We start from the raw sequence: 14289 nt of genomic DNA, 5'->3' as shown, positions 1-14289 counted from the left end.
TTTTAGATCACTGATGACTTTTTGCTTCTGAATTCTAGGAACCCAAGACTCAAAAAGTGAGTTGGTTTAGATTATACTTACCCATATGAACCCATAGACCAAATCTTGTCATATCAAGATTTTTACTCTTTTGTGTTTGTTTGTGTGTACCTTCAAGTCAGTATTGACTCCTGCTAACTGCCTGGATTAGTGCTTGTACTTTTCTTGGCATGGTTTCTGAAGTGGTTTGCCATTGCCCCCTTCTTAGGGCTGAGAGAGAATGACTGGTCCAAGATCACCCAGCTGGCTTTGTGTCTAAGGTGGAATTACACTTCTAACCTGGCACCTGAACCACTGCAGCAAATTCTCTATTGATAGAATATAAAAAGTGAGAAAAGAAAATATAAGAAAATTAAAGTGTTTGGACCAAAGATACTTTTTAAAAGGGGCAACTGGACTTTCTGTTTTTCTTTGAAGATGTTTCACTTCTCATCCAAGAAGCTTCTTCAACTCCGACTTGATGGTGGGGAATGAAACGTCTTCAAAGAAAAACCAGAAAGTCCAGCTGCCTCTTGAAAAAAAGCACTTTTGGGATAACCAAAACCTGGATGATTGAGAATCTCCATAGACAAAGTGTTTGGAGTGACCATGTAAGGATTTCAATTCTGAATGTGATTTGAATGAATGGTGAATTATTTAGAGGTTAGCCAATGGAAAAATTGGCTCGCCATTGAGGTAAGCTAGGAAGATCTGCTGATGTGATTGCTCTGCAAGCAGTGGCTTGTCTTGCTGTAGTTCAGTGGTGCCACTATTTGGCACCAAGGGGGATGGGCTCTGCCTTTTGTTCTTCTGAAATGCCTTTGCCTTTCCTTTACAATCAGAAACAAGGACATGCCTTTAAGGCAAAAATGATATACAGGGCAGTTCCAGGGCCACATTCATTCATTCTGAAGGGACAGTGATGGCAAACACAGGACAACCACTTGTGTTTCACCAAAAAAGTAGCAATGCAGAAAAGACAGTCAAGAGGTAGGTAACATTTATGATACACCTGAAATTTAGAAATAATTACCATTTAAATAGAAATATAATAAGAGAAAAAAGTAACCCAAGCGAATGCTCAATCTGTCTTTCAGTTGCCAAAATCTCACGAGCAATTTCTTATGCCACTTGTGTTTTTACCAGACTTAGTTTGGAGCTCCCTTTAGAACAGGGGTATCCAACTTGAGTCATCACAGCAGTGACCCATGATAAAATGGGACTTTTTCCCCCTTCGTTAAACCGGGTGGGGGTGGGGCCAGCATGTGACGCATCTGGTCTGTGAGCCATGAGTTTGATACCCCTGCTTTAGAGTGTCCCTTGTTTTTTTGTTTTTTAAAGGGAGGGGAATGATACTGTATCTGATATGTAGCTGCCAAATATTTCATTCATCCTTGGGAATCTTTCTGACAACTAAAGTTAGATATGTAGTATCAAGGGTGAGGGCCCTGAGGGCCCCAGCTCATGGAATTATCTCAACGAGACATGGCCAGGTGGCCGTATTAATCCATTGACATCATCCTGAAATAATCTCCTTCTTCCAGGCAAATCTTGGAGACATCTAAAATAATGTCTCATTATGCCAGGATAGTACTTGTAGTTCCTATTATATGTTAATCTTTTTTTTTCTGTTTTTCCCATTTTACATAGCTTTGCCCAAAAACATTGTTATCACATGAAATAGAAACAAAACAATGCATAGAACATGAGGCAACTGTAACCCCATATCTTTCATTTAAAAAAGGTAATGAGGCACATGATTACATTCCTACAATAGTGCAAGTGGGAAACTGACAGGTAGTTGTAGTCCTTTGATGGTATGGGAACACCAATGCCCATCTTATCACCTCCACTGACCTCTTGTTCCAGTAAAGTCCAGTTAAGTGGACTAACTCAAGTTAGATTATTTTTCTATTTCTCTACAACTACATCCACCTTAGACACTTCAGTCTTATTACAATCAATAGGTTCTTCAGACCCAAAGAGGAACAAAAACAACTTCCACAGGAAAATAATTTTATTAAGTATTTTTCTTAAACAACTACTTAACTTTTACTCTGATAAAAATATTTACACTCTACCCACCTTCAAGAAGGTTCCAAAAATAGAAACACTCTATTTCTCCCGAGAGGAAGAACAAGACATTCCTCTCCTTAAAAAGAAAAAAAAAAACAGGAATACATTCATATTTCCCACTTTCTTTGAACTCAAGTAGTTTTACAAATAATAGACTTCTGAAACATAGAATATGCATATGTACACATTTATAATAGATTTTTGCAAAGAAAGGCAACAACTGTGTACAAAAACTGCAGGTTTCTTTCAAACCAACAATAAAATATAAATGGTCAAACACAACCTGTAATTGAGCATAGTGCATTCTAGCAGTTGGTGCAATAACATAAGTGAAAATCAGAGGATAATAGGACCTTTCTCAAAACAAATTACTAATACCAGCATTTCACCATTTGATCTTTCAAAACTTTAATATTCAGAATCACGGTGGATTGTTCTTTCCTACAGGATGTGTTCCATCTAGGGTCAATTTACAGGTTGGCAGTTTTTCTATTGTGCTGTATTGTTCTGCTGTCCATCTTCCAGGAAAATGGCAGGCATCTCCCTTGCTCTGTCATGCTCCAGCAACCAAGATGACAAGCAGGAGGCAAAGACCACAATCCATGACTCACAATTCATCCCTGGGAGTGGCTGTGGCTCTTAAGACTGCAAACTAAAGAATATCACAACTAAAATCATACCACACACTTTTTTAACCACATAAGGAGGAGGTGCTTCCTCCTTATCGAGAGATTGTTGCTCATCTGCTTCTTACAATCTCTAATCCAATTTCAATAACCAACCTTGGCAGTAAATTCTTTTCAAAAATGTTTCTTATACTTTTCTGCCCTTATTAGAAACTTTAGTTTTGTAAGAGAATTTCTGTACTGCCCTGAATGGATGAATGTGTGTGGGGAAATATGATGTACACACATACACACTCTTTCTCTCATCAGCTTTCACTTGTCCAGTTTTTGCTATAACCAAGAAAACTGTCTCTGGTTCTAATATAAAATGCTACACGCAGATCCCTGCAGGTCTAGGAAGATGCTGAAAGGATATGTTTGAAATGGCTCTGGATTTGCATAATATGGTCATGTTAAGGGCTACTACCAGTTATCTCAAAATATTCCAAGTAAGGCCTCTGTTGTGTCAAATTATAATGTGTTTTATGGTGTTGATTTAGATACCAGTTTATATTAGCATTCAGAAGAATGAAGCTATATATGTTCAACTACAGATATGAAACCACTTTAGAATAGAAAATATATTTGATTATTTTCAGGCAGTACAACACTTGGGGAAAAACTGAGAACTGAGCAGACAATAGGATTCTACTATACTTCACAACAGACTTCGATTCAGAGTAACAGCCATTTCCGTATCAAAGTAGTAACCTGATGATACTTGTTAGTCAGAAGTGGACCAGTAACTAATTACGGTAGCCAATGTCCTTTCCTAGAGAATATCCCAGAGGCTTTTGTCCAGAAATTAGGAGAAACAATATCTGCAATAAGGAAAAGAAAGTATATGGTCTGGTTTTTTTTTTTCCAAAATGGCTTCCTCAGAGTAGTACCTATCTAGCAGCTCAAACTAAACAAAACTTCCAGACAGTATTTGGGGCAGAGGAAGGAAATTTTGTTGAGCTGAAATAGGCAAAAAACTAGATTCAAAATCTCCCTGAATTACTTACTATGCTTTACTAGCCAATGACTGTTACTGGAAGGATTCATAGCAATGCTATAATAAATGTTATGTATCTAGATGTTAAGATCTCAGATATTGGTGGTGCCAAAAAGCTACCGAAGCCATTCTATCCAATTCTGAAGTTTTGCTTCTCGAGATCATTACCTGAAAAGTCCTCATCAGACACACCAGATTTTTCTTTCTGCACATTCTCTAAATCTGTTTAATCTTTTTGTTTTCTTTCACAGCTTCAAAGTATAATCCTAGCTGATTTAAGGTTTTTCAGATAGCTGAAAGGTAAAAGCATATCCAAACATTTTAATGTAGCAATAAAACACACACCTGTCCTTTTTTTCCACTAACTGGGATGCATCTTTGAAATCTTTTCTAGGACTTGGACACGTAGCCTCCCAAATACAGTTTAGAATGGGGGAGAAATCCAAAATAATTTCAAAACTCAACCAAATAGAGCAAGAGAGGCTCTCCTTGTTTAGTCTTTGGTTTCCAGATCCAAAGGAGACATCTGCTTCAAAGCTTGAAGAAGAGCTGTAGAGTCCATGGGGGAATGGGATGGTATAGGCGAGGGGAGTCGGTGAGGCAATAGCAAAGGAGAAGACATTTTCTCTGGGTTCATTAACCCTGAAAGTGCTGCAGTGGACGTTGGGAGGCTTGGATACAAGATAGGCATAGAGGCTGGATACCAACACTTCTCCAACATAGGCAGGTAGGCTGTCGCTGAGGGAGGGAAAACATAAAAAGGCAAACAGAGGGGAGGTTGGTGGGGATGAGGACCTAAGAAGCTGTTGGAGGAAGAGCCAAGCACATTATTACTAAAATGGTCTTCATCCTCTGACATGTCCATCCTGGTCCGTTTTGCTGGTGGATCCTCGTTTTCTTGCTTAATAGAAGTGATTCTCTCTTGAGCAGCGTACTTCAGCTCCGTGTCCTTTTTAAAATACTGTGGATCGGATTTAGAGTCACTTTTTTCTAGCTCACCCCCATATCCACTGTCTGTGTCTGTGTCACTGCCACTCTGTTCTCCACTGGAGTGGGCAAAAGTCCTCTGAATCACAGGCACACAGTTTTTCCCATGTGCCTCAGAAGCTTTGGTCAGAGATGGAGATTTATCCTTCAGATCTGTAAGCTTTGGGGTGGCATCTCCAGGCGTTCGGCTGATTCCACTCTGCAGAGCTTCTGCCATTCTGTGCAGGTGGGTCATGAACTGAGATGATTTCAGATCCTTGGCATTTTCGTGCTTGGCCAGGTATTGTAACACTTCTTTGGCACACATCTGGAACCCAGACCGAAATATCTCTTGGCTAGATTCAAGACTCCGTGGTGGCAGCTTATCTGAAAATACATTAGTCACAAATTAACCTGACACACCAAAAAGATTTAGTGAACATGAGAATGTAAAGCACCCCTAAGAAAGTTTATTTACTGAAAAGCCATTAAATCACCCCAGTTTCCTTCCAGGTAAGTATGCACATGGGAAATGCTTCAGAAACTTGGTTGTAATGGGTTAATTTACCTGTGTGTCTAAGGGTGAAATCCATGTTTTATTATACTTAATTAAAAATTATCACTTCAATGGAATGTCCAGGTTTGAAGTAGGGGAGAAGCAGCTGAATAAAATTAGTTCTTTGTCAGGGTAAGTCTCTATTAACAGATCAGAATAGGGTGAAAATAAAGTGGAATGAAAAAAGAATCCTTTATAGGATACTATCTTGTCAGATCTTTTTAGTTAATGGAAAACCGAAACATCAGAGTACTACAGGCTTCAATGAAAGCAGGCACAAATCAATTTAACTACATGCAAGAGCTTCTTACATTAACCTTGTGTCATTGCACATTTTGCCCAATGTTTAAACATTTAGATTATTTCATTAGATGGATCTGCTCCTTCATATGGTCTTTTCTCCATATTCCTGGAGCTCATTCACAATAACAAAAGAAAGGGCTATCTGTACATTGCTAATCATCCACGCAGTAAGCAATCCTAAATGTGAGAGACAGCAGGGAGTTCTTGGCCCAGCAAGTCAATTCTTCATAATATCCCCCTTTCCATGATTCCTACTCTTGTTGTTACATCTAGAACATCTTACATGAGAAATTATCACTGTTAATGTGGACAGTCTATTTATGCTACTGGTAGTAGTATCCAAATAAAGGGCTCCTTCAGTTATAGAAGAAAATATTGGGTCAAAATATAAAATAATATAAACTTGAAAGCAATTGTACTCAACTGGATGTTCTCTGAATTAATTGGGACTGCAACTTCCAATGTACATAAAACTCTGGGAACTACCACCCAATAAATTTCAATGACTGCTTTAAAGGATAACAGAATATAGCTTGAAGAAGCAGACTTAAAGAAATAACAGAGGAACTTCTTGACAATTTAGAACTGCTATAACTAATCCAGATTTCTAGGCTGCTGGAATATAAGAAAAAGTCCTTTTGATCTACAGACAATACATGGTTCAGTAGCCCAATCTTTTTCTTTTTTAAGTGTTCGGAACTTAAATAAAAAACTCCTCCTGAATGGAAAGAACATAAGTTCAAAATCAAAAGGCAAAGACTGCCAAGTTTCATATTTCTTTCTTTTAAAAAACTGAGGCAAGGATAAATTAAAAATCCTTTACCATGAGAAGTTTGTTGTAATGAGCAGCACTATTTTTTTAATAGAGGATTTTGATGTGAAAGGCATCTGTGACTCTAGGAAAGGTGTTAAAGGCAAGTACTCACCGGCATGTAAACCTTTTTGGAGGGCTGTGATCTGCTGTTGCTGTTGTTCAATAAGACCAGTTAATGCTTTGACATGCTTCAAGGTAAGTTCAAGAACAACCGCTTTTTCTAAGTGTCCTAAAGTCTGAAAACAGGAAGGGAATGAGTTGGTTAGTTGAAGGAAACAGAATGCGGGAGCAATATGTCCTGGCAAAGTATGGGAGGAAATGAGCAGGGACTGAATTAAACACAGCATGTTCCCAATGATATCCACTTTTATGCTGATCAAAAGCTACTTAAATCTACCCTGTGAATAAGCTCAATAAGAGGAGTTACAGGTATGTTTATATAATTATTTCAGGTTAAAAAAATGAAGAAATAAAACAATATTTTACATAACTAAAGAGGAAGTGTTTTTTAAAAACAATTCCAAAATACAAAGCCCAAATCAGCACTCATTTTTCAAATGGAAACTGATGTAACATTTTCCTTATTTTTTAACAGTGCAGGCATGCAGTCCTATCTTATCACAGAAACCTAACAGAAAACATGAAACTTTTAAGTTTCAAAGTTCTGGAGGTTGTTTTTTTTATAAATTAGAACATGGAATTTGAAGCAACAATATAGTAACAGAGAAAAAAAGGGTGCAATCAAAGCTACCCAATCACTCCAAAATAAATTGTAGTCTCCTATCAGATTTAAGGCATTGTATATTCTGAACCTCACATGCAAGTTCTTCAGAATTACAAGACCAAGTATTCATAAGAGGCACAACACTGCAATGCTACCCAGACACAGCCCTTTTCACTTTCATCTGCAGTGACCAAGGAATCCTCTAGATGGCGCTTTTATCCATACAAAAATCCATTCAGCCTAACCTCTCTGAAAAGGAAGACAAGTCTGGACAGTGGCCAGATTTCTACTTACTGTAAGTTTGAGGTGTTCTGGTAAAAGGTCTTTCAGCTGGGCAATGCATTCATTAATCCTATCACGCCTTTTCTTCTCAATCAGCCTGTGAGGCAACTTGTAAGTCTCCTGAAAGGAAAACAAGAAAGGGGTGCGGGGACACACAACATCACTCAGAGCTGGACTGGTTTAGATAAAAAAACTGAAACTGAATAGAAGATAGAAACATTTTATTTGCAAACAGAAAAATTTCCTGAACCAAGATACTTTTCTGGGAGATAATTACCACAGACATGTCCAGGAAAATACTTTCCAGCAACACTTCTAACCAAATGGATTTTCATAGTATGAGGCTATTAAAACAATTTTATCCTTTAACCACCCCCTATCCTGTACTCCTCCAAACTTGTGCATTCTCTTCCCCAAGCTCTTTTAAAAGCAGAACCCCAATACTGCACTAAAAGGGGGGGCAACTGTCCTTCACCCCAGCCGGGAAGAATCTGAAGCAAAACATGCAATTTGCATTTACCTTACTGTCGTCTCCTCTTTTTAAGCCTCTTCTGGGCTTGTAAACTTGATACATGTGAGCGAAGTCCAACCTGTTGATGACAACAAGAAGAAAATATATGTTTTGTTTTTTTAATAAAACGATGTTTTAACTCGCCGGTAAGAAGGCGAACTTCCCCTCTTCTCCCAGACGGCTAGCGCAAGACTCGCTGTCCTCCCGAGGAAGGTCTTCGGGGCCAAAGCCGGGCGATTTTCCCTTGGAAAGCAAAGCCCTTCGGCGCGCGCTTCTTACCCGGACATGTCGCCACCGTCGAGAGCAGCCAGTTTGCCTAGACAAGCGGGAGGAGGCTGAGCGCTGGGGATCCTCTCCATTGGGGTTTCGGCTTCTCCGAAAGCTCGCTTGGCACCTGGCCGGCCGGAACAGCCTTTTCCCACTCAAGAGGAAGCCAATGAGAAGACCCGGGATTGCCTCCCGCCTCAAAGGAAGCCTCCGTACGGGAGCGAGCAGGGGATGCCGAGGGCTTGCGCCGAGCGAAATCAAGTTGAAATCAAGCTGCGGCGGCTGCTCATGTCCTTCCCGGCTACCTGGAGCGTCGGGCTGAAAAGGGGCGCCCTTGCGCCGGCGAGCTTGAGAGAAGTAATTGGAAGGCTGCAAGGCTGGGTTAAATGTGAGCGAGGGGGCGGAGGGGAGCGACGCGTTTTACCCTGTGACTCCAGGCACGTCTGGCTGCTACCGGAGGGAGGAACGAGCCTCGCCTCTCCCTCCCTCCCCGCCTCATCACATGAGCCTCACGTGTTGGCCAACGCTCCAGCCTCTCTGCTCCCGGCCACACAAGCAGGCGGGAGTGGGGAGGAGGGAGGGTGGAAGCGGCGGCGTCTGCTGCTGCTGCTGTTGTTGTCGAAACGTGATGGGGCGATCCCTCGTTTTCTCTCTCTCCCCCGCCCGCCACCCGGGTCGCCGCCTGTGCAATGTGCGTGGTCCGGATGCAGGCAAAGAGGGAAAAGGGAGGGAACCGCCGCGTGGGTTTCCCTCTGGGACTCAAGGTCCCCGCGGCGACGACTCGTCCTCGGCCCCGCGAGCCTTCCCGTCAGCGCGGGCGTCCGCGTGCTGTCGCGAAGAAGCAGGTTGGATGTGCTGCTTCTTGGGCCAAGGTGTCTCCCCCGTTGTAATGAACCCCGGGCACAGTAAACCAAGAACGCCTGTCCCCCGCATCCCCGTTCCCAAAGGGAGGAAGATAGAGAGAGAGAGAAAAGCAGCCCAGCCCTTTTTCCCAGGAGACACGGGCAGTTTTTTGAGGTACATGGCGGGGGGGAGGGGACGGGACCGTGCTTCCCCTTCTCTGGCAGGTACACGTTTTGTATAGAAGGGGGACACGCGGTATCCGTGCAGCAAAAGTTCGCAGGATTGCTGGTTTGATGGAAGGAATTCCTCCCCCACAACCACTTCTCGGCAGCCACCTAGTGGTGGTCTACATTTTTGCAGCCAAAGGGATGGCAGGCTGTTTAGCTGTGCCACAAAGCTCTCCAGGAGTGAAGAGCAGGGCGAGGCCTGCTGTTTTGGCTCCAGAGGCGCCAGGTATCCTGTGGCCCAGCGGGCAGTGCAAATATCTTCCTGGTTGTATGGTGAGTCAGACCCCAAAGTACTCCTTTCTTTACTGTGACAAATGGGATTTGCAGGAACTCAAGGGGCAAAGAGTGGTAAGTGTTCCCTCGCTTGTTTCTGTCAGGAAAATTACACGGAGGGAAGAGTTAAAAAGCCTCACCCGATGTCTGCCTGTCTGAGAATGCAGCTCCTGTTTTCAGCCTCCCTGGCCTTCAGCCATGTCAGCTGGGAATTCTGGGTTTTCAGGGAAGCCCTGGTTGAATCAGGCATTCCCCGCAGCATATTTGAGTTGAATGAGGACGTCTTTTCCACAGAAATAGGAACATGAGCTAACTGATGAAAGACCTTATTTGGCGCTAAAGGACCAGGGAGAGGAGTTCATTTGGCCCCAACAATCTTACGATGCTCGTACAATGATTGTAAGAATAATTTGTAGTTAAATCTGTTCAAAATTAAATAGTCATTCCCAGTCAGAGACCGCTGCAAAGATAGTTTGATATTCGAGGGAGACATGATAGTTGAGGTGACTCTCAGAGTTTGCCTGAGTGAAGAATCAAAGGCAGTAAATGTTCTATACACATTTTCTATGAACAGATAAAAAGTATATCAACTGTATACCACTGCCTTGTGCAGTGGGTTACAGTTAGTACAATGCCCACTAATGACCCTAGGGGTTCATTATTTATTTAAAGCTTTCAAGTGAAAATTATTCCAAAAAGGTTTACATCAAAGTACAGAAATATTGTATGCCCAGCCCAGGCATTCACTTTCAAAAACCTATTAAGCTATATTTGATATAGTGATTAAAAGCACTTGGTTAGAAACGAGACTGTGAGTTCTACTCCCTCTTTAGGCATGAAAGTAGATTGGGGGACGTTGGGCCAGTCACTTTCTCTCAGCCAACTCACCTCACAGGGTTTTGGCAAAAATAGGAGAAGGGAGGGGTATTAAATATGCCTTGTATTTATATATAATAAAAATATTATAAAGCAGCACCATATCTGAGAAACCTAAGAAGCCTGGGTTCAGACTATTTGGTAAGTATGGATGCTAAGCATACCCTGGTCACTGACAGCTGCTGGCACCATACTCTCAGTGGATGTTTTTCTGCTAAGAAAAAAAAGCAGAAGACATAATGGGGAAGAAGTAAGAAGATTGGAAGTGGAAGAATGTTGCCCTCACTCGCTTCCCCATCCTGTAGAATTCTCTGAATGGGTTATGGCAATTGCATAATGAACCCCTGATCTGGAATGAGAAAGTCCCATCAAACTTCATGGAACTGAGTCAACATACATCGGATTGAATGGTATTGCTTCACATCTCACTTTAAAAATGAAGCTAATAAGAATACTCCAGAGCTGTTATGAGAAGGAGGAAAAATTAAACCACATTAGGGTCAATGGGGCAGCTTAGTACATTTTAAACTCTAGTCTTGTGGGATCCTAGTTTCTTTTTCTAAAGATGTAATATGATTTACTTTTGTTATTTCAGCATCAAGTCAGATATTTGCCATGATTGCACCTCAGTGAGTGTGACCTGGACGTCTGTCGCAAATCCTGTCTTGTGTCATAGGTTAGATTAAACAACAAACAGCAATGATACGATTCTGATAAAGGGGAATATTTGTAACTCATGGTTGAATCAATAAGCTCAGGGAGCACCAAACATACTGTATGGTTGCTGTTTCTTTGCTAAATACCAGTCATAATGGGAGGACGCCCCTATTATGGTGCCCAGGCTATCTGTGTACCAATATGAACATATCCTTCATAGGCCTGATCTGAGTTGCTTCTTTCTCCCCAATCACTTATGGTTGCTTATCTCAGTAGATTATTGTTTGCTGTGTGATCAAGTATTTGATGATTGCGTTGGTAGGAGCAATGGTCTAGGTCCAGCAGACAGATCAAGTTGGCTGCACCTGGCTTGTGATGCAAGTCTTAATGTTATTCATACTGAAGGAGTCATTCAGGGTGGAGACAAAGGCAACCATGAAAATACTTCTCTTTTGGCAGGCTTTCTGTTGGAAATTCCCAGAAGCAATAAGTGAGGAAATAGCTAAAAGAAGAAGACGCTGGACCTGGTGGTGAACTCTGCAAGAAGCTGGATAGTGTGGAAGAACTTGTGTCAATGAAGGACCCTCAGATTTGTTTTCAGAGCATCCTGAGTTCAAATCTCAATATTAGATGTCTTTTATTTCAGACCACAGAAGAGGCAGTTGTAGCTTAATACGATTTGTCTGACATGGTCTAAAGCATTTTACTGTGCAGAGCTAGAAGCTTAAAACTTGCATGCCGAATCAGACCATGTTTTGAAAGGCATGTGATTCTTGGTGTGATTGCTGAGAATCAGGATGTAAAGTAGTTGGATAATCCACAAAACATGCAAGAAAGTTCCCAGGGTAACTCATCAAGAGGCATGAGTTTGCAGCATCCTGTGGATGAATTTTCTTTCCACTGAAGTCAGTGAGGTTAATCAGGGATTATTGCTAAAACCAAAATACTGGTGATGAAACCACAGTACAGTGATGTGTTCCACAAGACCAGTCGACTGCTGCCAGAGTTGCTAGCTGATTGAGTTGATGTGGTATTTGAGTACCACATTGATTTTATTTCTGTACAAATCTGAGCCTCTAAGGAAATCCCCGTGGAGAAAGCAGGCAAAAAAGGCAGGGGATTTTTTTTTCTTTTTTTTCTTTTCCTTTCACATACATTCATCTAAATCTGTAGGCTCTCTGCTTCTTTTCCTTCCTTCTTTCTGTATCTCCCTTCTCACTCCAGTTTTCTCTACTTCCCCCACCCCAGACATCTAGAGGACTCTTCAGTTCTGTGACTGATTTCAAATGATAGGATAGGATAGGATAGAATTGAATTCTTTATTGGCCAAATATGATTGGACACAGGAATTTGTCTTTGGTGCATATGCTTTCAGTGTATATAAAGAAAAAATAAAATGCATTCATCAAGAAACATAAGATACAACACTTAGTGATCGTCATAGGTTACTAATAAGCAATCAGATCATATTAGGAAACCTGGAGTTGTCAATTTGTCAACCCATCAGCAGTGCTACTAATGTATACATTGGGAGATACATGGCTGTTCTAACCTTTTGTAAAGGGACTGATGAAGGTACTTCCTATAATCCAGAGTGGGGCTCTGGAGAAGAATAATTTTATTTGCCTTATCCCATCTTCATTTAAGCAAAGATGACAGAACTGCCACTTGGGCAATAATTATATACCCACTGATGGAAAGAAAGCCCCACTGACATTTGTGATGATACAACAAAAATATTGGGGCATTTCTTACAATTTTTGTTTTCCAATGTTAAGTATTGTTTCCAGGTATTCCAACTGGAAGTATTTTTTTTAGTAGCAATTTTATGTTGCCAGGGCTACTTGCAAGCAGGTATGCAAATTGTGCCAGGCAGAGAGGTGCTATGACACAGGGAGCACCAAATTAAGTTTTAATAATCAATTCTCCATTCTGAACACCAACTGTCTCTGCTCACTTACGTCAGATTTCACTTGTTCCAAAATGACTGCTGTGCATCAATCCAGAAAAAAAAAAACCATATATATTGAGCAATCTGAAACTGTCAGTGCTGCTAACATCTTACAGTGTGCATAATGTTTCAGTTCCAGCAAGGTAACAAATACGACTTGTGCCAAGTCTTTTGTGCAGTGAAAAAGATGTCTTACAGGTCAGCAACAACCCTGTAAATTGCTGTGCCTTAATTTAAAAAGTAGCTTTAAGTGTCTTCGGATGCCTTTGAAATATCTTCGCTACATCTTGATCCTATGTGATTCTGAAAGTGCTCTGGGATAGTATGTTAGTCATGTATTTCTCTCCTTTTCATTTTCTCTAAAGTAACAGTAAGACCCTGCACTCACAGAGAGCAAAGCTTAATCCTTTTTTTCTCTAATTATCTCCTTCATGAATCCTCTCTCAAAATCTCAATTGACACTAATTTAGATCACCTTTTTTTTTGTGGGTGGCAACTTTTAAAGAAAGAACTGATCCACAGTGAAGGATTTAACCATTCTATCCCATATGTTTACTTTAGGAGTAATTAACCTAGCATGTAGTTTACAGTAGTCCTACTGTTAATAGAAATCAGTTTGTTAAATATATTAATTTAGCATGGAATCGGAGCTATTACATCATGCAGAGTCACCTATTGAAATGTCAACAAAAGTTTGTTTTCCATAATTATATAGGAGCTGAAGTTGTAAAAGAAGTTTCTGCTTTCATCCAGCAGTCAGTCATTTGAAAGATTAATGCTTGCAAACGATCTTGTAATATACTTAGCTTTGATGGCAAGTTCAGACTGAAGTGTTTTCATTGCTTAGACAGGCTGCCCTATCTGGGCTGTAGAAATCTAGATGACCTCTAGAATGGCTGGAAAGACTGGAGATATTTTTTTGTGTCATCTTGTGGTTCCAGGTTTTCACCAGCCATATAAGATAGCCCTAGCTTAATAATTAAAGAAATAAAAGCTCTTGTTTCTTTCTGCCTACCAATTTTTTTCCTCATTGAGTTTTGCACACTAATCAATTATATCTACTATTGTGGCTGTCTCATCCTTTCCCCACTCCATCAAATGTTTAGGGTTATTGATCAATGATTGAGAGTTACCTCTGCAAATTTATCTACTTATATACCATTATCACAACAAGACTATCACTCCAATCAACACTATCTACGGTGGGCAAAAACTGTTTGGATATGAGATTTTAACACTAGTGGTAAACAGAAACAAGAACAAGACCTAAAATGAATGTTTTG

At 40.8% G+C, this 14289-nt stretch overlaps 1 protein-coding gene and 1 long non-coding RNA gene across 2 annotated transcripts; one reads left to right on the top strand and one right to left on the bottom strand.

Annotated features, from left to right (window-relative positions):
- Nucleotides 1–2017: 2017 nt before the first annotated feature.
- Nucleotides 2018–8740, bottom strand: BHLHE40 (basic helix-loop-helix family member e40). The gene is made up of 5 exons (XM_026722589.2): nucleotides 8192–8740; nucleotides 7922–7991; nucleotides 7414–7521; nucleotides 6508–6631; nucleotides 2018–5109 (listed from the first exon to the last, which is right to left on the bottom strand). Exons 1-5 carry the CDS (start codon nucleotides 8269–8271, stop codon nucleotides 4250–4252), a joined length of 1242 nt encoding a protein of 413 aa, XP_026578374.1. The 5' UTR covers nucleotides 8272–8740; the 3' UTR covers nucleotides 2018–4249.
- Nucleotides 8728–14024, top strand: LOC148126832 (uncharacterized). The gene is made up of 2 exons (XR_015741613.1): nucleotides 8728–9196; nucleotides 10994–14024. It is a non-coding gene; the product is annotated as an uncharacterized LOC148126832 (long non-coding RNA).
- The last annotated feature ends 265 nt before the right edge of the window (nucleotides 14025–14289 follow it).

The sequence above is a fragment of the Pseudonaja textilis genome, chromosome 2 (genome assembly GCF_049901715.1).
Source record: "Pseudonaja textilis isolate UNSWEBS1 chromosome 2, rPseTex1.2, whole genome shotgun sequence".
NCBI lineage: Eukaryota > Metazoa > Chordata > Lepidosauria > Squamata > Elapidae > Pseudonaja > Pseudonaja textilis.
This window is presented reverse-complemented; position numbering and strand designations above follow the sequence as displayed.